This window comes from Zonotrichia leucophrys, chromosome 2, assembly GCF_028769735.1.
Source record: "Zonotrichia leucophrys gambelii isolate GWCS_2022_RI chromosome 2, RI_Zleu_2.0, whole genome shotgun sequence".
NCBI lineage: Eukaryota > Metazoa > Chordata > Aves > Passeriformes > Passerellidae > Zonotrichia > Zonotrichia leucophrys.
In genome coordinates this window covers 48,921,722-48,943,482 of record NC_088171.1, presented here as the reverse complement: position 1 = coordinate 48,943,482, position 21,761 = coordinate 48,921,722, and the positions used below count along the sequence as shown (strand labels likewise).

At 39.3% G+C, this 21,761-nt stretch overlaps 1 protein-coding gene across 1 annotated transcript; it reads left to right on the top strand.

Moving 5' to 3' along the window:
* Positions 1 to 1,309: 1,309 nt before the first annotated feature.
* On the top strand, positions 1,310 to 18,927 carry MLH1 (mutL homolog 1). Its single transcript, XM_064704915.1, has 19 exons — positions 1,310 to 1,470; positions 2,712 to 2,802; positions 2,931 to 3,029; positions 4,110 to 4,183; positions 5,271 to 5,343; positions 5,617 to 5,708; positions 6,989 to 7,031; positions 7,679 to 7,767; positions 9,976 to 10,088; positions 10,651 to 10,744; positions 11,265 to 11,418; positions 12,130 to 12,476; positions 13,246 to 13,394; positions 14,800 to 14,908; positions 15,765 to 15,828; positions 16,369 to 16,533; positions 17,424 to 17,516; positions 17,886 to 17,999; positions 18,526 to 18,927. Exons 1-19 carry the CDS (start codon positions 1,364 to 1,366, stop codon positions 18,691 to 18,693), a joined length of 2,238 nt encoding a protein of 745 aa, XP_064560985.1. The 5' UTR covers positions 1,310 to 1,363; the 3' UTR covers positions 18,694 to 18,927.
* Positions 18,928 to 21,761: the final 2,834 nt, after the last annotated feature.

Here is a 21,761-nt window from a genome sequence, read left to right as displayed (position 1 = left end):
TCCCTAGTGAGGGAGACTTCCACAATATCCTTTGTGAAAAATGCATATTTTATGATTAGCTTTTCACAAATATTAAAATGAATATTATATGTGTTGTGTTAGAAAGTAATGCTGTATTAATTCTCTTAAGTAGTGTGTTAAATGTAGTTTTAAGTTATAAAAAATGTTAAAATAGAAACTATGCTATGTAGGATACTTTTTTAAAGAAAGCACTTGTGGCGAGATAGCAGCCACAGGACACCTAAATCTTTCAGAGAAAAATAATTTATTGCTCTCTTATCAGAAGAAACGAACTTCTTCCTGCCTTGAAGGCGCTGTTAGGATTCAGAGGAAGAAGTTGACGATGACCAGACAGAATCCTGTATTTGAATAAAATTCATGCATCATGTATGAAGTGTATGAATATGCAACAAGCTATTGCTTTTAAGAATTAATCCTTTGTTAACGAGTGTCCTTTTTCAGGTTTGTGCTGCCCAGAAAAAGGTACCCAGATGTCTGTAATTCTTTGTCTCTATTGTCTCATATTGTCCTAATTCAAATTGTCCAAATTATTATTACTCTAATTGTGTTAATATTTTTATAACCATTTTATTACTATTAAACTTTTAAAATTTTAAAAACAAGTGATTAGCGTTTTTCACACCTCTGTGGGCAATCTGTTCCAGTGCTCGGTCACCCACACAATAAAGAAGTTCTTCCACATATTCACTTGTGCATCACTTCCTTTGCATTAGTTTCTGCCCATTGCCTTTCTCATCCCATTGCTTGGCTCCACCAAGAAGGACCTGGCTCCATCTCCTTGGCACCCATCCTTTGGGTATTGATACACATTAATACAGTCCAATCTCAGCCATTTTATCTCAAGGCTGAACAGGCTCAGCTTCTTCAGCCTGTCCTCGTAAGAGAGATGCTCAGACAACCTTGCTGCCCTCTGCTTGACCTGCTCCAGGAGCTCCATGTGTCCTTGTACTGAGGAGCCCAGAATTGGACACAGCACTCTCGACGTGGCCTCACCAGGGCTGAGTAGAGGGGCAGGGTCACCTCCTTCGACCTGCTGGCAATGTACCCCAGGGTATCACCGGGGTACATTGCTGGTGTGTAACCCCCTCTGGTTTCTAGGCCTCAGGGGCCCTGCTGGCTCAAACACAGCCCGCTGTGCCCCGGAACACCCGGGTCGGACACACCCTGGGCCCCTTGCGGGCCGCGGCCCCGGCGGCTCCGGCCCGGCCCGGCCTCCCCTCCCTCAGCGCGGCCTCCCTCCGCCAGGGGGCGCGCCCCTCCGCGGCGGCGAGCCCCGCCTCCCGCCCCGCTTCCCGCCCGGCCTCGGCGGCGGCGTGAGCGCGGCTCCGGCCCGGCGGCGCCCATGGCCGGCGTCATCCGGCGGCTGGATGAGGCCGTGGTGAACCGCATCGCCGCCGGCGAGGTCATCCAGAGGCCGGCCAACGCCATCAAGGAGATGATCGAGAACTGGTAACGCGGGGACCGCCCCTCCCGCAGCCCGGCCGCGCTGCGTGGGGCGGGGGGGCTCTGCCGGGGCTGGCCCCGCGTCCCGGCCCCGCGTCCCGGTGTGCAGCCAGGGCCGAGCGGGAGCCCTGGTGCCGAGGAGGGGCAGTGCCTGCGTGTGCTCCTACGGGAGGCAGCTCCGCTTGGAAAGCCGCGTTTCTGTGTGCTTTTGTGTTCCGGCTTGTTTTGTTGTTGTTTGAGAAACTTGTGAGTTGTCTGCTTTCGGTGCTAGATTAAGGATTCATAGATTCATTTAGGTTGGAAAAGACCTCCAAGATCGCCAAGTCCAACCATTAACCCACCACTCCAAATCTACTGCTAAGCCATGTCCCTAAGCACCACATCTCCAGGTATTTTAAATACCTCCAGGATCAGCGACTCAAACACTTCCTTGGGCAGCCTTTTCTATGCTTGACCACCCTTTCTGTGACCACCCTAATATCCAATCAGAACCTCTCCTGGCACAAGTCGAGGCTATTTCCTCTTTACCCATCACTTGTTCCTTGGGAGCAGAGGCCAACCCCCACCTTGGTACAACCTCCTCTCAGGGAGGTGAGAGAAATGAGTAATTCCTTCTCAATAAGATCCCCCCTGAGCCTCCTTTTCTCCAGGCTAAATGCCCCCAGCTCCCTCAGCTTTTTATCAGCCTTGTGCTCCAGACCCTTCCCCAGCTCTGTCACCCTTCTCTGGACATTCTCCAACCCCTCAATGTCTCTCTTGTAGGGAGAGGCCCAAAACTGAGCACCGGGTTTGAGGTGTGCCCTCACCAGTGCTGAGTGCAGGGGACAGGCTCTGCCCTGGTGCTGCTGGCCACACTACTGCTGACACAGGCCAGGATGCCATTGGCCTTTTTGACCACTGGCTCATGTTCAGCCAGCTGGTAGAGCAGCACCCCCAGGTCCTTTTCCACATGGCAGCTTTCCAGCCACTCTTCCCTCAGCCTGGAGCACTGCATGGGGTTGTTGTCACCCAGGGGCAGGACCTGGCACTTTATTTTGTTGACCCTCAAACCATTGGCCTCAGCCCATCGATCTGGCTGGTCCAGATCCCTCTGCAGAGCCTTCCTACCCTCCAGCAGATCAGTGCTACTGCCCAACTTGGTGTCATCCACAAACTGAATAAAGCTACACTCAATCCCCTCATCCAGGTCATGGATAAAGATATTAAACAGAACTCTGGGACTGAAATTGCTTTCTTTGTTTCTGCAGTTTGGATGCTAAATCTACGAGTATCCAGGTAGTAGTTAAAGAAGGTGGTCTGAAGTTCATCCAGGTTCAAGATAACGGCTGTGGTATCAGAGTAAGTAAATAAAGTTGACAGGTGTATGCTGCTGTTTGATACTACCTTTTAAAAATAATTTCAATTTCTAAGTGTTTCTGATGTTGCAAAAATTCAGAAAGTGACTGTTGATTGTCCCTTTCACATAGAAAGAAGATCTCGACATCGTATGTGAGAGATTTACTACAAGTAAACTGCAAAAATTTGAAGACTTGGCTAGTATTTCTACATACGGTTTTAGGGGCGAGGTAAGCTCTTCATCAAGGTTTTGAAACTGTTCATTGCTGTTATTCTGCTGTAGTGGGTTCTGCATAGTATCCCATTCCCAGTACTCTTTACAGAAGCTTCTGTTTGCTGAGAGAGTCTGCCAAGTGAATATAGTTCAAAATACATTTCAAGATTAGGTGAATGCCTATAGGGAGGTATATATTCTTTTTGCATTCTGGAATAAGATTTTTTTAATTGAAACAAAGCCTCTCTTCTTAAATGATGATTCAAGAACCTACAGGTAAAAGACAATGGAGGATTTGAGTGGGAGGTGAATCTTCGATGTCAGACATTTGTCTAAATACCACATTTAAAACTAAATGTGCAAAATGTACAGTGGTCTTCCTTTGTGCTTGCTGTTAGACAAGGTTTGTGTCTCTGACCCTTCAGATATACTGGTTCTTCATACTCTCATAGACTGTATCGAAACTCTGGAAGAGTCAGGGATGAGTTCAGCTTTTCCCTCTGGATGAACAAGATATATGAGTGTCTGTCCTGTGCTCAGATACATAGATGCTTACATGCTCCAGAGAGCAGACTGCTTGGGTCCTCTCCTCACACACTTTCAACATAATCATCTCCACAGCCAGTGGAATCTGATCCTGAGGTTGGTTTCATCTGTGTAGACATATCCATTGAGTTTTCCAGGAAAGCCATTGTCACCTAACATTGTAATATTACTTACAGTCAAGAGAAGAACTTGGGCAGGAGTGAGAGAGTAGCAGCTAAAATCTTCCAGCTGCTTTCTAGTTAACATGAAAAAGAAAAAGGCACAACCGTAATAGTTTTGCAAATTTCTTTTAGTATGGTTAACCACTTGCATCATCAGAGATAACAAAATACTAGGGAAGTCAGAACACTCTCCTGGATAAACTGACTGGAAGTTTAGTATTATAGATACTAAAATCTGTTTAAGCTTTACTGATATGCAATTTTGTTGTAAGGATTTTTATTTATCACTCCCTAGTGGTATATTGAAATTTAGTGATGGTGTTTCAAGTGTGGACATGCCTCAGCATTGTGCAGAACAAGGTTTACAAAGATGTTTTCTCTTTTCCTAGGCTTTGGCTAGCATCAGTCATGTTGCCCATGTTACAGTAACAACTAAAACAGCTGATGCAAAGTGTGCATTCAGGTATGCTGCCTATTACCCTGGTGACTTCTGCTGCATGCAATAACAAACAGATGTATCAATTTCAGAGCTCCTGTTATGTAGGAGGGTTTGGTAAGGACAAGTATCAAAAAGACTTGGAATGTGAGAAAATGTATTTTTTTCAAATTGTAAAGGTAGGCTTTAGCTTAATAATGTATTTTGAAATTGGTAGAGGTGGCATGGGGAGGTAGGAAATCTTGAAAGAACTTCTATTTCAGTAGCTAATGTAGGTTAAACATTTGTTTTTCTACATTTCAGAATAATAAATTGCATGTATATTATGGGCATCATGTCTAGAAAATTTCACAAGTCTCAGCACAGGAGCTTGCACTTAGTTTGTTATCATACCTTTATGACATGATATGTGATTTATCCTATCCAAAAAGAGTTTTGGATATTCTTTTGAAAACTTAATCTAAATTATAAGCTTTTCCATTAATTTCCTAACTACCTTTAAGAAAATGGAGTGGAAAAAAGAGATGTTCTGGATCTTGGTTTTTCAAAAGATTGTGTGACTGCGGCCTTTGTTGCATTAAACATTCAGGGTATATTAGAGGGAAAGAAAAAGTCTATTCTTTGAATTTATGGATCTCTGTAACTTTGTTAGCTGAAAGACCTCCGTGGGTCACAAATCCCTTATGCTCAAAATCCTGTTAGTGTCAAAGAAAACACATCTTTGACTAAAGTGAAGAATTTCTTGTTAGCATAATTGAAGTGTAAAATCTTGTGGAATAATTGTTATTAGGCTGTGTCTAGCTATTAAAGAAAGAAAAAAATGCAGTAATCCTGCCTTTGGAGGGAAAGTCTCAGTAACAGAATTTCAAAATGCATATGCCATGACCTGCCTCCTTTCCTCTGCTATTTTTCCCTTTCCCCTTCTTTCCCTCTGGCTCTTACAATCAATGAAGACAGTTTTACTCTAGCAGAGAGGTGGAGGAAGCTAATTCTCAGTGTCCCAAATTCTTTGCTAGGAGGAGTGTGGCAATGATGGGATTTCTTTTGTTTTCATCTGTCCATGTCTGCCCTCCTGTAAATCTGGATGACTGACAACTTTTTATTTTCATCCTAGAGCTACTTACAGTGATGGAAAAATCAAAGCCCCTCCAAAGCCCTGTGCTGGAAACCAAGGAACTCAGATCACAGTAGGTTTTTGTGCCTGTTCTCTCTTCTTCCTTTTCTGTTCCCCTTGCACCAATTATGTTGTGAGGTACATAACAGTATATCCTCTCTGAAGTTGCAGTTTGTTAGGTGAACCTAGGGAGTTAAGGAATACACTGAAAGTTGATTTTTCATAAACCAAAATATTCTCAGAAAATTTATATATAAAATAAAAATTAACAGGATGATTTTCAATTAATTCTGTAGTAAGAGAGAATTTTAAAAATTGTTTTTAATTGTGAACTTTTTCTCTGTAGGTTGAAGATCTTTTTTACAATGTAAATACAAGAAGGAAGGCTTTAAAAAATCCAAATGAGGAATATGCAAAAATACTAGAAGTTGTTAGCAGGTAAACTAAAATAGGAGACTCTCAGTTTTATATGCTGCCATGGGGAGTACTGGGGTTCTTCAGAGGGACTGGCAACTGTGTGGTTGTTGGTGGTGGTGATTTTATGGTTTTTTTTAACTATTTGTTAGTATGCAGTGTCAGATAACAGTCAGTCCAATTTGATGTGAAAAATCCAGATAGGAAGTAGTGTATTCTGTCTATTAATTATTTGTAAGAATTCCAGCAAATAAATGGTGATGGACTTGAATGAGTGAACTTTAAATGTACCTGGGCTGAATAGAATTAATGTAAAAGTGCTCAGGAGCATTGAGATTTGGCTGAATACAGAAAAGCTGAATGGCAACTTCACATCCCCAAACAGGAGTAATATCATTTTAGCTATTGGATGTTCCCTTCCTAGACCCCTTGGTTGCTCTTTTGCTACTACTGCAGTCTTCCATAGAGTGCAGAGGTCTTGCAAGCAGGATCTGCACAATTTCAGCAAAAGAACTGCTTTATGCTTTCAGAAGACACAAAAGGTAGCAGAGAGAAGCAAGACTGTATACCAAGGTTTAGCCCATTCCCTAAATGAACTATTCAGAAGTCTCTACTGGCTCAGGCAGACTTCAGCCAGGAGGTGGAGGGTCAGATCCTGCTGCTCTGCCAAACAGGATGATGTGAAGTCTTGCTGGGTTACAGCCCGCCAGCTCATTGGTTGTTCTTTTCCATTAGGATTTTTCTATTACTTAATTTTGAGGGGTTTTTTTCCTCTTGAATTTTTGAGTTCACATTTTCACATTTCTCATCTTGCAAGGTTCTTTGGTGTGTTTTTTCTCACAGTGCAGTAATTTCCCTAGAAATTTGAGCCAAGATTACACAGCTGTAGTGTATCAGATCTCAGCTGTGGGATCACAGATAGCTAAACTGTCTGGGTAGGAGAAGTTAGAAGGGTGGGCCAGCCATTTTTCAGATGCTTTTCCATAGTAGTTGAAACTTGATTCTATTATACTGAGGATGTTTTGATGGGATTTTTAGTTGAACCTGTACAGAAAATGAAACACAGGTCTGTAGAAGCTGATCCTTCAATTTCCTATAGTTACAGTTGAGTTCTAAATAGGACACACTTTTTTATTTTTTTTTAAGCTGTTCAGTCTGCAAAAGCTCAGCTTGGCTCAAATTGCATTACTGTCTAACAGGAAGTGAAATTGCTTGCTCCCATTACTAGCTGCTTTTCACCAGTCAAGGGAAACAATTACCTTTTGTTCCACATACCTGCAGACTTACCTTTATCTGTTTTTCAGGTATGCCATCCATAACTCAGGCATCAGCTTTTCAGTTAAAAAGGTGTGTAGGTAAAGTTTTTGTAACTTTGCTGTGTGTCTGTATGTGCCTGTGTATAATATATACATAATGTGTATATCTGAAAATGCCAGAAAATTTGCACTATGTCTTTTGCAACAGGATCAGACAGAGAGCCTTCCCTTATAATGAAATGTTGAAGGGTGTTGGTGCAGTTTGGATAGAAAGCACATCAGTTAGAAGTAAACAAGACAAAAATATATTTGTCAGGAGTTTGGAGGATTCTGTGGTCAGTGGTGTATTTGGTTTAGCTTTATGGGTTGTTTCAGCTTCTCTGGAGAGCCTGGTTACTAAGTGCTGTATGGAAGAGGCTGGGGGAGATTATCTTTGTTCTGTGCCATTCTTGATAATTGTTTACTGAACTGAGTTCAGTAAATAAAGTGTTCCTCACTTTCCAGGGGGGAGTTACTAGCCTCAGTGGGTCTGATGTGCTCTAGCTGATCTTGTAAACATGTGCCATTTACCATCCATTGCTTTTCTGAACATGAATAAGTAAATAATACAAAACAACATAATGATGTTCTGCTATTCCCTGTAGTTTATTTTTAGAAATGTTATTACTTAATTTAAAGTATTTCTAAAACTTCCTCCAGGAAGGTGAATTGATTGATACTCATTCCTGCTCTCTTTAGCAAGGTGACACCGTGTCAGATGTTAGAACCTTATCCAATGCCTCAACAGTGGACAACATCAGGGCCATCTTTGGAAATGCTGTTAGCAGGTACACTGATGTCAAATTTCCTTTTGATATGAGGCTTTCCAGTGAATCACCCTCCCTTTTCTCTTTAAAGACCATGGGCTTATGATAACCTTTATTGCTTCCTTCATGGTTAATTTCAGAGAAGAGGGAGTGCTGCAATTAGAGAGCTCTTCCTTCTTTTCAGAATGTGTACCTTTTTTTTGTGCACCAAAGGGAAGAGGAAAGTTATAAAGCTCTTCCTTTAATGCACTGAAAAGGAACCATCTGCTTGTAACTTTCTGTGCTCATGTAAAAACAGCAAGCTGAACCTGTGTTCTCTACAAGTTCCTGGCCTCTTCCTGTACCATGAAAATCTTACCTGTTCTTACTATATGCTACCTGATAAAAGCTACTCATATTGTCTTTTTCTGAAATATTATGGTTTCTTATTTTGACAAAAGCTATATTAGTTGAAGCTGTGTAAATCAGATAGAAAAAAACAAAAAAACAAACCCAAAGGATCATCTTTTGAAGATGTATCTGCCATTTTAGGAAAAATTCTCTTTATGAGACTTTCAGCTGTGAAGAATCCATTGTATATATTTGTCCCATGAACAGCTGGGTGTCACTTTGATTCTGTTCTGTCACTGACTGAAGTCAAGCTTCACATTTAATGGATGTAACTTCTAATTCATGAAAGCTGTTTAGGAAGCACAGCAAAATAGAGAGGCTGCGAAGTAATGAGGTTTGCAGTGTTACATGTATTTCTTTGCTGTGCATTAGTTTTTTTCTACTATGGATAGTAGCTCATTTGATAATGATTTCAAAGTAAATGTTTTGATAATTTCTTTTCAAACAGCAATCTACCCAGTTCAAGATGGTGTTAAGAACTGAACACAAATAAAAATGGCACTTGATATATATATTGAGGTTAAATTGGAAATAAGTAGCCCTTAAGTCTGTTCGGTGTTAACTCTAGAAGTTGGCATAATGCCTTTCTAGAGAGCTGTGCTCACAAAGTGCTGAAGTGGATTTTCCTTGACTAATGTATTATTAAAATTATTAAAACTGTTGTGAAAATAGTTAACATTAGGATCTATGTGCATGAGCAAGAGAGTTTTTACATTTTAATGACTTCTTAACAGACCACCAAGACATATTAGACTGATAATAGTGGACAAAGTAGCCCAAAAAAAAAGTGTTTGTTCTTCCTTGGCTGCAGACAATTTTGAAGGGTTCTTGTCAATCGCAGTCAATGACTTAAACAATGAAATGTATACTGGAATTATCAATAGATTATAATGCTTTGGACATTGTGATATGTGACAGTATTAAAAAGATAATGGAGGTAATTTTGCAGATTCCAACCACACAACATTACCAGTTTATACTTAAGAAGAGGAAATTATGCAGTTTAGGTTAAATAATTACCATGTCCCTCAAATAATTCTAATGTTTTCATTAACTGTGATAGAAGATGTATCAGTATATGAAGGAGTGAGACTTGAGTAATAGGCCCTAAGCCAAAGTTGACCTTTAGATGAACCTTCCAACCATATGTTATATGATATTTGTATCTGCTCATTACCAAAATATACGTGATCATTAGCAAAATATGTAGTGTGATAAGAACATATTTTTCTCTCCATATTTAGAGGATGGACAAGGCCATAAAATCAGACATCTGACATTGTTTGGAGGTATATGGACAAAGCCAACTCCCTTGGTTCCTCCTTGAGCCCTGGCCAGGCTTTGGGTGGAACCCAAGAGGAGAATGAAACCAGATGTTTCTGCATTAGAATTATGTGAGCATTTTATTCAACAATATAAAAGCTGGACCCTTTCCCAGCAAAGGTGGAGTCTTCACCTGTGTGTGGTGAAGACACCCTGTGATGACACACTGTGTAGGATTTCCCAGTTACCAGGAGTGGTTCTCCAGTCCTTTGCTGTGACCAGGGCTCCTCAGCTGATGTGTGTATCTGGATGATGGTAAAGTGTTAGAGTAACTGGCGATATATCTTCTTAATCTTCTATAGTAATGATTAGGTGCATTACTTATATTATTTTTCTGTAATTCTTTGCCGTTTTGAACTGTAGTTAATTACACTCTTCCCTTAAAGTTGGTGCCTGTGTCTTTTGTGCTGACCCTGCCAACTGGCAAAACAGAATATCAATGCTTGTGAGTACTGTTCAAAATTTATATCAACAGAAGAATTAATTTTTTGTTCGTGTTTCTGTCAAACTTAATAGGGAACTCATAGAAGTGGGCTGTGAAGATGCAGATCTGGCCTTTAAAATGAAAGGTTACATCACGAATGCAAACTACTCTGTGAAGAAATGTATATTTTTGCTCTTCATAAACCGTAAGTTTAAAAAAAAGGCAGCATTTTGTACAGTCATATGTTGCTTACATAATCAGAAGAACAAAACTTTCTGAAGACCTACAAAGTGCATAAGCATTCTTAAAAACATTTTAAATAATAAATATTACAGTTATTTGTAAATCTTAAAGTGTTTTTCAGTTTGTAATGTGCATCACACTTGGTGCTGTATTCAGTGGAAAACAGCTAAGACTGGACCTAATGAAGCTTTGGTGTATCGAGGTTATGGCTGTGTCCTGCCAGCTTACACAGATTGGTCTCTCTTCTATAGCAACACTGACATGGGTTGACTGTATGAAATAATGGAAGGTAGCCTGGTTATTTCAGTATTTGTGGGAAAAAATACCTCTAAGTGTAAAACATGCTGAGAAAAATACTGTCTATTCCTGGGTTTATATGAAGAATAAATAGGCCCTGGGGGAAAATGGGTATAACAGACTCCCTTTGAAGGCACAAAGAGTGGAGATGCTTATCAGAAGGAGGAGCTGGGCACTGTGCAGGGTGTGGTGGCTCTTTGGAAACAGCGCTGTGTTCTGTGTTTCAGATCGGTTGGTAGAGTCAGCCGCTATGCGCAAAGCCATAGAAACTGTGTACGCTGCTTATTTGCCAAAAAGCACGCACCCATTCCTATACCTAAGGTAAAGTAATAGGTAGAAGTAGCCTTTTAATACTGTCCTGTAGGATAGAACTAGGGTGAGTAGGTTTAGAAGGACATTTCTGTTCCTCATGATAGCGTTAAGCATTGCACTGAGGTAATTAATCTCCAGGCAGGAGATAATTAAATAACATTAAGGAAATCCTAAGAAGACAGGCCTTATTTTTAGCAGTAGTGAGTATCTGTAATTTCAGCTGAAGTCTTTTCCTATTAATTAATGAGACACTGCAAGTAAAAGATATTTCTAAAAGTGGGTTTTTGTAGTTGTACAATGCAGAGGTTGATTTAAGCTTACCTATGTAAGCTCATTTTGGTGAGTGATTTTGGATTATGTTTTAATTATCTAAACAAGTCTGACTGTAATATAACTTCAGCAGGTTTCATGATCATTTTGACTTCTTTGTGTGGAATAACATTCCCAAGCCTGACAAATGTAAACCAATTTTTGATTTCTCTGCCATCCATGGGATATTTTAGATTAACTTCTTTAAAACATTTTGCAGCCTGGAAATAGCCCCTCAGAATGTAGATGTGAATGTGCATCCTACAAAACACGAGGTCCATTTTCTTCATGAAGACAGTATTCTGGAGCGTGTGCAACAACATGTAGAGAGCAAGTTATTGGGCTCTAATTCCTCAAGGATGTACTTCACTCAGGTGAGGACATCTATGGAGTGATGGCAGTTCTGCATTATTGTAATGATCAGGGATAATTTGCTCTGTTCAATAGTAAAATCTTTGCAGATATGGCACTTATCAGTGTTGTAGTGGTACCATTAGATCTTTGCTCTGTTTCAAGTTACTTTAATATACCAGTGTTCACAATATGGCAAAAGAGAGGAAAAAAATATGAGAACATTTTAAGTACATTTCTGTCAAGTACCTGATTAGTTGTCTTAATTTTATATTAGCCTTCACATGTGATAAATATTTTTTTTTTCTGTCCTGGTTTATGTGAAGAAGATGTGATTGAGGAAACTGTTCTATGTATTTGATAACATTTTGAATTTAATCTTACCAGAAAAACACGTCAGGGAGATTCTCTACTCTCTATGTAAAGCATAGCAGAAGAATTGCTATAATTTTTATACAAACTAATTTTCTTATGATTGTTTTTACCTTAAAGATTTTTTCTTTTGAGACAAAGGAATGGTAACTATTTATTTGAACTGCCAAGATGATGACATTCACTCCATGTGGATAGCAAGTGCAAAGCTGGTGGCCTTTTAAGCAGTTGACACTGTGTTGCTGGGGGTTTCAAATTTGCCTCTGGGCATTAAGATACTGTGAGAGGTGTGACTAATCTTTCTAATTCTTCTTTTCTTGTTGTTCAATCTCTTCTCTTTGCTTCCTCATGTCTGAATGAAGACATTGCTTCCAGGGGCTGACTGCTCTTCCAATGAGGTTGTAAAATCAGCAGTAAACTCTTCAGTGGTCACCAAGGGAAGCAGTGATAAAGTTTATGCGCATCAGATGGTCCGCACTGATTCCCGAGAGCAGAAACTGGATGCTTTTCTTCAGCCAGTGAACAACCCCCTGAGTGCAGGCACCACTGAAGTGGCAGCAGAGGTTGATGCAGGACCTCCAAAGGGTGCAGAGAGGCCCCAGGATGCTGAAATGGAAGAAGTCAGTGACCTGGTTGAAATGGTTGATGTTCAGGAGGATGCAGTGCAGCCAGAGAGTGGACACTTGTCCCCTGAGACTGTGCCTTCTCGGTAGGTCCCACCTTTCCTGAACTGGGGCAGGGCTACCTATTTATTTCATGGCATAGCCCTGAGACTATAGATTTCTCTGATCTCTTTGGGGTTCTGCTTTTCCAGGAGGGAAAAATTATCAAGAATAACTTCATGATGTTTTATTGAGAAATTATACCTAATCTGTGAACTGTAAATCATGTAACTTGTGATAAATTTTGTGACTGGAATAGTGTTTCTATGCATTCTGAACGGCAGGAAGCAGTGTAAATAATGGCATTAGTTTAGGGAGATCATGCTGGTCTGTCTCTTTCTGGAACCCTTCCTTTTGTGAGGCATAGAAACTATATCACTGAATTTGACGTGCATTTCTCTAGTAAAAGCTAAAGTGCTATAAATTTTTTATAGCTCCTGCAGAAGGTGTTACAAGAGGCCAGCATCTTCTAAAGGAATCTGATTCCCTCTCTCCAGTATTACAGAAAAATGGGTATGGAAAAAATTGTTAGAAATAGGAACATTTTTGATGTGTCCTTTAGAGACAAATTTGCTTGGTGCTTAAGCGACAGCTGCCTAACGTGATTGGTATTAGTGTCACAAATTCTCTTAAAATTCTGAACTACCCTTTCCTAACAAATTATTCCTCAGAAGCAAAATAAAACTGTCTTTCTGGGAAACTGTCTGCATTTCCTGTGTTAACATACAGCATGTGAATTGTGCATCTCATCTGTTGCTGTGTTTGGCTTAAGTGATAGGAGAATTTAACATAACTCCTTTTGTTTTGGTATTGTAGGAAGAGACCACGGGAAGACATGGATGTAGAATTGGAGAAAGATGACACCAGACAGGACATGACTGCTGCCTGCACCCCTAGAAGAAGAATTATCAACTTGACCAGTGTGTTGACTCTCCAGGAGGAAATTAGTAACCAGGCACATGCAAGTAAGCATGACTTGTTTCTCAAAATTACTGTTATTCCACTGCTAAATATGACTGATCAAAGTGGGAAAAGGTATTTAAAAGGAGACCTAGTGAGCTTACTGTGCTGCTAAGCAAGATTTTAACAAAAACTTTTGCTTCTCATTTTTATTTGTGTCTGTCCCACTTAAATGGTGAGACTTATGAAATACTCTCTTTTTTTGTTAAGAGTTGTTTTAGACAAAGGTAAAAGGTTTGTGAATCTTTCTAGGGTGTTTCCCTCTTAACTCAGTTGCCTCTGAAGACAAGTTACACTGACTCATACCCTTATTATTCATATCTCTAAATGCTAGGAATCTTACATTCCAGGGCTTTTGTTGGATTTATTTTGATTTTTCTGGTTGTAAGAATTGGGGATGCTCCACACAGACATCTGTAATAAGTAACTTTTTTGTAAATTGATAAGAATCTTCAAGTTTAGAAAGCATGAACTTTTACTTTATTTGTGCTTCAGTAAACATTTTGCAGAAGACTGCTAATTCTGACCCAATAATTCCATACCTGACTGTCACTGTTTAAATATTGACATCAAAGAGTTGTCCCAGAACCTTAAAATACCCAAAAATGTCTCAAAATTCATGATAAAACTTGTGAAACTGCCTGAGGTTCTGTCTCATCTTCACATCTGTAGGAAGTACCTAAAAGAGACTTTGGAAAGAGAGAAATCTTTTCTCAGTCTGTTACACTCCTTTAGAAAACACAGCAGTGGAATTAGTGAAATTAGCATAGTGCTTTGTACATGCTGTGACTGCAGTGCCAAACATCTGTAATAAAGCTTCTCCCAAGGATGGCAACTAGTGATTTTTTTTTGTGGAATGTCTAAAATGAACTCTTTTATGAAATCTGACTTCTTATACTTTTCCCAGTCTTCTCAGTCATACATTTATTTTTTAAAAAGTTATTTTGTAAGAGAAATAAAAAGAAATTATGAAAAAAATTATGGACCTATTCTGCCACACCTCTAGAATTTAGTTTGATTATACCTAGATTGTGTTGCAAAGCTGGTTTACACCTGCGGTTTTTTCACCAATCTCCTGTGGCTGGAAATTTAATTTTGGAAGGCTATTCAAACAAAGGAACTTTAATTTTTTTTTCTAATTTGCATTTGTAGTTTAAATGTTAAATAACTCTTCTCCCTTAACATAACTGTAAAAGTATGAGTTTGCATAAAAATTATTAATATTTCAAAACTTGTGAATAATTGGTCATGCAAGGATATAAGAAGCAGCAGGGGTGTAAGAGTGACTGAACAGTAATCTGAGACTTTCATGCTAAAAAGACACAAACCACTCAACTAAATAACTGAGGGCAGGGTTGCAACTCTGACATTACATTCTTTTGTTTCTTCCCCACCTCTCTGTTGTTTCAGAACTCCAGGAGATGCTACGTGAGCACTCATTTGTTGGTTGTGTCAGTCCCCAGTGGGCTCTGGCCCAGTACCAGACAAAACTGTACCTTCTCAACACAACAAAGCTCAGGTAAAAGAGTTGTTACACCTGTTGGCAGCTGAAATAAGCAACAATTGTGAAGCTAATTAGAAGAAGGAAGGCAATGACAGGGAAAAGAACATTGTTCTCTTGTTTGCCTGTATGAAAAATCACGAGAGTAAAGATTAAGCAGTCCATTGAGAAGAGTTTGAACAAGTCTGGCACACTTGGAAAAAGCTGCAGGGAATCAGTGTCATTAAAATGCCAACTACTGTATTGTGTGCTCACAGACAGTGGGAAGGGAAAGGCTTTTTCTTGTTTCATGATGATCTAGATAACCTATGATCATCCTCATGATTCGCTGCAGGATCATCTACAGCACATTGTATAAAGCAGAGGCTTCAGAAAATTGCTGGAAAACATTGTATCCAGTTGGGTTAAGAGTATCTGCAGGACATGATTGTAACCTGAAATTTGTAATTTTGCCTGTGCCAGCCTTACAGGCTCAGCTGCATAAATTTTTGTAACAAGTCAGAGAATAGACTTGAGATAGACATGTTCATTAATTTCCCAGTTCCTTTGCATTTCTTACAGTGCTGTAAAGGAGTAAAGAAGTTGAAATATAAATTATCAGGGAATAAATTGATAGGGATTGGATACTTGAGTATGTTACCTTTCTGCACCAGTGTGGTTGATGATGTCAGAAACCAAGAAATAGATTTAATTGTAAATATCTAGATAATGCAGGTGAACCCCTAAACTCTTCAGTTAAAGTAAGACCATTATAAATAAGACTAGATATGGATATCTGATGTTTCTAGGATGATCCTTACTTTCCCCTCTTAATTATGGTAGCTTGGAGATATGCAATCCTGTCCATATAATTACTTTTTCTGCTTCAATTTAGCCAAGAACTCTTCTACCAGATACTTATTTATGACTTTGCAAACTTTGGAGTCTTAAGGTTGTCAGTAAGTATACTTTTACATTATATCCTATAGAATTTTTATAAATGTATTTACAATATGTCTGTCCTTTCAGACAAATTCATAGTTTTGGTTGCAGAGTCAGGTTGGCTTTTTGTCCATTACAGGAATGTTGTTTTGTTTCTCAATAAGAACAGAATGTAGAAAACTTAAGGAATTTTGTAGCCGCTACTGTTAAATTGTCATCCTGCCTGCTTGTTATTAGTGTCAGTTGTAGTTATTCAACAAGTTTTGCTGTTGCTCATTACATTGGGACAAATAATTAGTTTGAATATACAGTCAGCAGAAATACAGTGTTGATTGCCAGTGTTTATCCTGTAAAATATCTCAGTACTCAGTGGGATTGTGGATGGCAGAAAAAGAAGAAAGAAATTCATACCTTTTTAGCCTGTTTATGATAAACAGAACTGTTAGTTCTGCAGGCCAGAAATGTATTACAATTAATTAGTATGTGAAGGAAGAAGTTACAGCTTTCCGATAGAGTGTGCTGATCATTAAACAAAGTTTTGCCTTCTTCATTTTCAGGAGCCAGCTCCTTTATATGAGCTTTCAATGCTTGCTTTAGAGGATCCTGAAAGTGGCTGGACAGAAGAAGATGGCCCAAAAGAAGGGCTTGCTGAGTACATTGTGGAGTTTTTGAAAAAGAAGACTGAAATGTTGAAAGATTATTTCTCTCTTGAAATTGATGAGGTGACTGCACGTATTACTTCTGATAGTAAATGAATGGTGGACTTGAAGTGTTAGGTTTATGATTCGATTAGATCTTAAAGGTCTAAATGATTCCATAATTTTACATTTTGGTGACAGATAACTCTAGTAGTTTGCTTGCAGTGCTTACCATCACTAAGAACTAGTTCCAGTAAGATTTTAGGTGGCATAACCCTTTAATTTAAAATGCTCAGGACTTATGGTGCCCTAAGGAGGGTGCTACACAAGGTTTCTATTTAATTAGTTACCAAGTCACAGAATGGGTTGGGTCTGCAGGGACCACAGTGGGTCCTTGCTCAGGCAGGGTCATCCTGGAGCACATGGCATAGGATTGTGTCCAGATGGTTCTTGAATATCTCCACTGAGGAAGACTCCACAGCCTCTCTGGGCAACCCATAATTCAGTCATTGCTTCTATAACTAGAATGCAGATCTCTTAACTAACAAGGTGGGCATCTTATCCAGCTCTCAAGTCAGACAGGGCTGCAGCACCACTGTGCTCTCAATGTGTCTTTTTTTGTGTGGCTTAAGGCATCCCTTACTTTATACAAAAGTGAACAGCTTCATCAAGCCCAGGCACTTCATTTGGATATTTGCCTGGGAAGTGGCATCTGTGTAACCTGGAGCTAGAGCAGAAGGTTGAATTCAGCCACTCCCTGAGCTGAGTGGCTTAATTCATGCCTTGTGAAATTAAACACCACCAATAACTCTCTTCAGGCAGTGTCTGCCTGGCTGACAGGGCTTTAAAAACTTGTAAGGCTCACGGAGTTTGGTAAGAATCACTCTTAAAATACATAAGAGTTTTGGTGCATTTACTGCAAAAAAGAACTTTTTTTCTTTTTTTTTAACTGACCCAGCAGTATTGCCTTGCAGGAAGGAAATCTTACTGGGTTGCCACTTCTGATAGACAACTATGTCCCACCACTGGAAGGACTGCCTATGTTTATCCTGCGCTTGGCCACAGAGGTACATTCCCTCAAGGATTTTATTAATGCACAATTGCTTCTTTTACTTAGGCAACTCCAGCCTGCCTTTTCAGTTTCTGGTGCAGCTTAAATGTATTGTTACATGTTCCAGATGCTGTTCTGTGGTTACTGATTAGTTATGCTTTGCCTTTGTATTCATAACTACTGACTGACTAAGCCTCTATTTTGATTTAAAAGCCTGCATTCCTAGCCTCTTTTTTTCATTCTATACCTTTACTTTACTAGGAGATAAATGGCTAACACATTAATGTAAACTTTCCATATTAAGAATCTCTATATAATTTTCCATATTAAGTCTCTGACTGCTACCCAGATTCTATAAAATTACTTTTTTTTTTAATTGTAACAGGTAAACTGGGATGAAGAAAAGGAGTGTTTTGAAAGCCTGAGTAAAGAACTAGCCATGTTCTACTCCATCAGAAAGCAGTATATAATAGAGGAAACCAACCTAACAAACTCTCAGGTACTAGAATACTGTAACTACTTCTGTGAGCAGATAACTAACAACATCCAGGAAACTTCTGCTCTTTCAGATGTAGACTTCTAATACCAGCTCTTTCAGGGAACTGAATCAAGTAGCAGTGTGGCAAGATTCTGAAAGAATATGGCTTAAATTTTCTGAAGTATTATAGATCTTGAGGGAACCTTTTAGCTTTGAGCATTGCAGTGTACTTAATATTATTACAAGCCTCCTTGGCCTCTGAGTTGAGAATGTATTTTTTATGCTGTATTTCTATAGAAGAATAAGGATGCATATAAATTACAAGTACAACCTGATTGTGTCTAAGTATTTGCCTAATGGATTAGTTAAGCTCACCCATTCTGCAAGTGACTTTACAGAGCTTAGAAATGACTGTATAGAATGAACTTTTGTAATACCAGCAGAATTTTACAATTGCTGTAGTCTTACATAGTAAAGTTTTTAAGGCAGGCCCTCCTCTAGTTAAACAGAACCTCATTTTGTTTGTCCTTGTTTTCCTGTATTTCAGAGTGAAGAATCAGAGTCTGGTTCAACAACATGGAAATGGACTGTGGAACATGTGCTTTACAAAGCTTTTAGGACTCATCTTTTACCTCCTAAACACTTTGCAGAAGATGGCAACATTTTGCAGCTTGCTAACCTGCCTGACCTGTATAAAGTTTTTGAAAGATGTTGAGCAAGCAGTTATTAAAGACTGTTTTTATAGATAGACAGCATTCAGTTTTACTTGGTAGAAGCTAAAGCTGGAATCTTGATAAGGGAAAGAAAGAGGGGATTTAGTACCCTACTAAACTGCTAACATGTCAGTAAATAATCTATTTTCCTTCTGTTGATCAAAGTATAAAAAAAAATTTTGCTGTGTCTAACCCCAATGAAAATCCCTAAAATAAAATCTCCACTTAAACTCCGAGTTTCCCTATTAACCAGTCTGCTAACATAATACACTTCTGCTGAAGAAAATATACTGGGTTAAGTGATTGTGGAAGAAAAGGGAGCTTAATTTAGTCGAAATATGAATACTTTAACTTTGCTTGCCTCTGGAAATCAAACTAGGTTATGTGCATTCCTTTGTTTGAAGCATGAGGGTTGTCTGACAGTACCTGCAACAGGAATGTACATGCAAAGCACTTAAAATCATCTGTTACTGCACAAGTTAGCCTCGCAATATTTCAGGGCCCTTGCAGAAATAAGGGAAATCCCTTCCCTTTTAATCAAAGAGTCAGAAATAAGAAATGGTAATGTCCTGGCAGATAGTAAATGAGCATGCACATTCATGGTCTCGAATTTAACAAATAGGGCTTGGGAGATCTACTTCCTTTGCATAAAAAATGCAGGAAATCTTTCTTGCAAAGTATATATTGAAGTATATATTGCAATAAACCATCAATCAAAACATTCTTGTCACAGATACATGACAGGCAGGTAATGGCATTACTTTGATTAACAGCTTGCTTGGTTTATTTTTCCTTTTAAATCCTTGATTCAAACCTGCTTCTTGAAACAAAACTTCTTAAATCTCATTTTGAAGCCCAACAAAAAGAAAACCCAAGACATTACGAAGAGCACAAAGCTGTCACAGTCATGCCAAGCAATTCAATCCATTACCACGGGCCTTGACATGAACAATCACCTCACCTGTATATGAATCAAAATCAAACAGCTTTTTTAAGGAAAGACTAGTGGAAAGTTCTGGAGATGTAGCTAAGGCTACCCAAGGAGAGCAGAAATAGTTTGAATAATAGTTTTTGTATCAACTTCGCAGGTTTTACAGTAGGTTTGAGAGGAGTGGGCAAAATTATTCCAGATTGAGTGTTTTAACTCCTTTCTATACTATAGCATGCATTTTAGATTTACAGGAGATGCAGCTTCTCATGGCAGCAACCAGAATTGTTTGGGGATGCACCAAAGGGTGCATCCTTGGCAAATGACCCATGTATGAAAACATGGCATCTCAATTAACTCACTATGCAGAGCATCCAAGCCATACACTCAGGAGGAAAGGTGCTTATTTAGGAGAGGCTTGCAAAATCTTTACCTGACATCTGCCAATCACTCAATCACTATTCACGTCTGGTGTAACAAAATACCACTCCCCCCCGCCAAGGATTTTCTGTCACCAGTGCATATAGTTTTTCTGCTTTGCAATTTCTGTATTAATCCCCTTTTTTCCAAGAACTGAACTGCAAGAGGAAGCAGGCTCTGAGAATAGGTTGAATTTCTTAGATATGCAGAGGAATTTCATATTGCAGAATGAAGATGATGTTCAAATAATGGGTTGTGCATCTAGATGAAATTCATAGGTTTAATGGAACCTTTGCCCTCCTATCCCAGATGTGTTTTTCTCACTGAATTTAATCACAGAATCCTTAGGGTTGGATTGGACATCTGGAGATCATCTGGTCCAACCCTCCTGCCAAGGCAGGGTAACCTGAAGCAGGTAACACAGGCACACATCCAGGTGGGGTTGGAATGTCTCCAGAGAGGGAGATTCCATGAACTCCCTGGGCAGCTGTTCAGTGCTCTGCCACCCTCAACAGAAAGAAGTTCTTCCTCCTGTTGAGGTGACACTTGTGGTGTTTTAGGTTACAGTCATTGCTCCATGTCCTGTCGCTGGGCACCACCAAAAAGAGTCCGGCACCATCCTCTTGGCATCTGCCCGAGGACATTTATCTGCATTAATGAGATAAATTAAATCTCGGTCTTCCCTAGACTCAACAGGCCCAGCTCCTGCAGTCTCTCCTCATAACAGATACTCCAGATCCTTGGTTAGGAACATTCCAACATTCTTAAATTACACAGTTTGAACTTCTCTTTCTTCTAACAGTTTATTCTTACCTGCATCCTCTGAAACAGACCTTTGCTATTCTGAAACAATGTAAGGGATAAACTTTGGTCCTGGCTTCTATTTTCATTCAGCAATTACAGAAGAAAACTTCAGGAAGAGCACACTGAAGCCAATGCAGCAAAGAAGTTATGTGCCACTACACCAATATGGCCTCCCTACAGGCCACGTAGGGAGTCCCAAACAGTACTATAATGCATTTTGCACAAAATCTATGCAAACTTGAGTCCTATTGCCCAGTTACATTTTTTTTACCAGGAATGGTAAATGTAAATTTTTCCAATGACAAAGTAATGAAATATCATGATGCATTACTCATGTTTTAACATTTTTATTTTAGAAAGTGAACATATCCATTAAAAAAAAAGAAAATGCATGGAGTTAAAAAAAGTAAACATAAACTAATGACAAACAGCAATAACATAAAATAATTTTATCTAGTGAGACCCAATAATTATTAAATATACTTCCACCACAGAGAAGTTTTACTTCATTATATTACCAGTCTCTTGATTAGGTACACAAGACAACACTTTCCAGTAATTACCTAGTCATTAGAAGATCAACTTCAGGAATCACTGAATAATAAAATACATTGTGGACAAATACTTTCATACCACCTGGGAGGCAACCTAATATACATATGTCAACAAGGTACAACTTCATGAGGTATTACAGTACATGGGAACCGTTCCCTTTACTTTCTAACGAGTAAACTCTCCTGTCAGCAGCTCTGCCAGCAAGTCAGCCACAGACTCTGTTGCCAGTTTCCAAACCCCCAACAACTTCCTGCAGAGATTTTCTTTCTGCAACAGATCACACAAGTCAGGATGAATGAAGATGGGAGTAAACAAACAGACACTGTAAACAGGTAGGCTGAAAAGAAAAGGGCAGCCACTCTT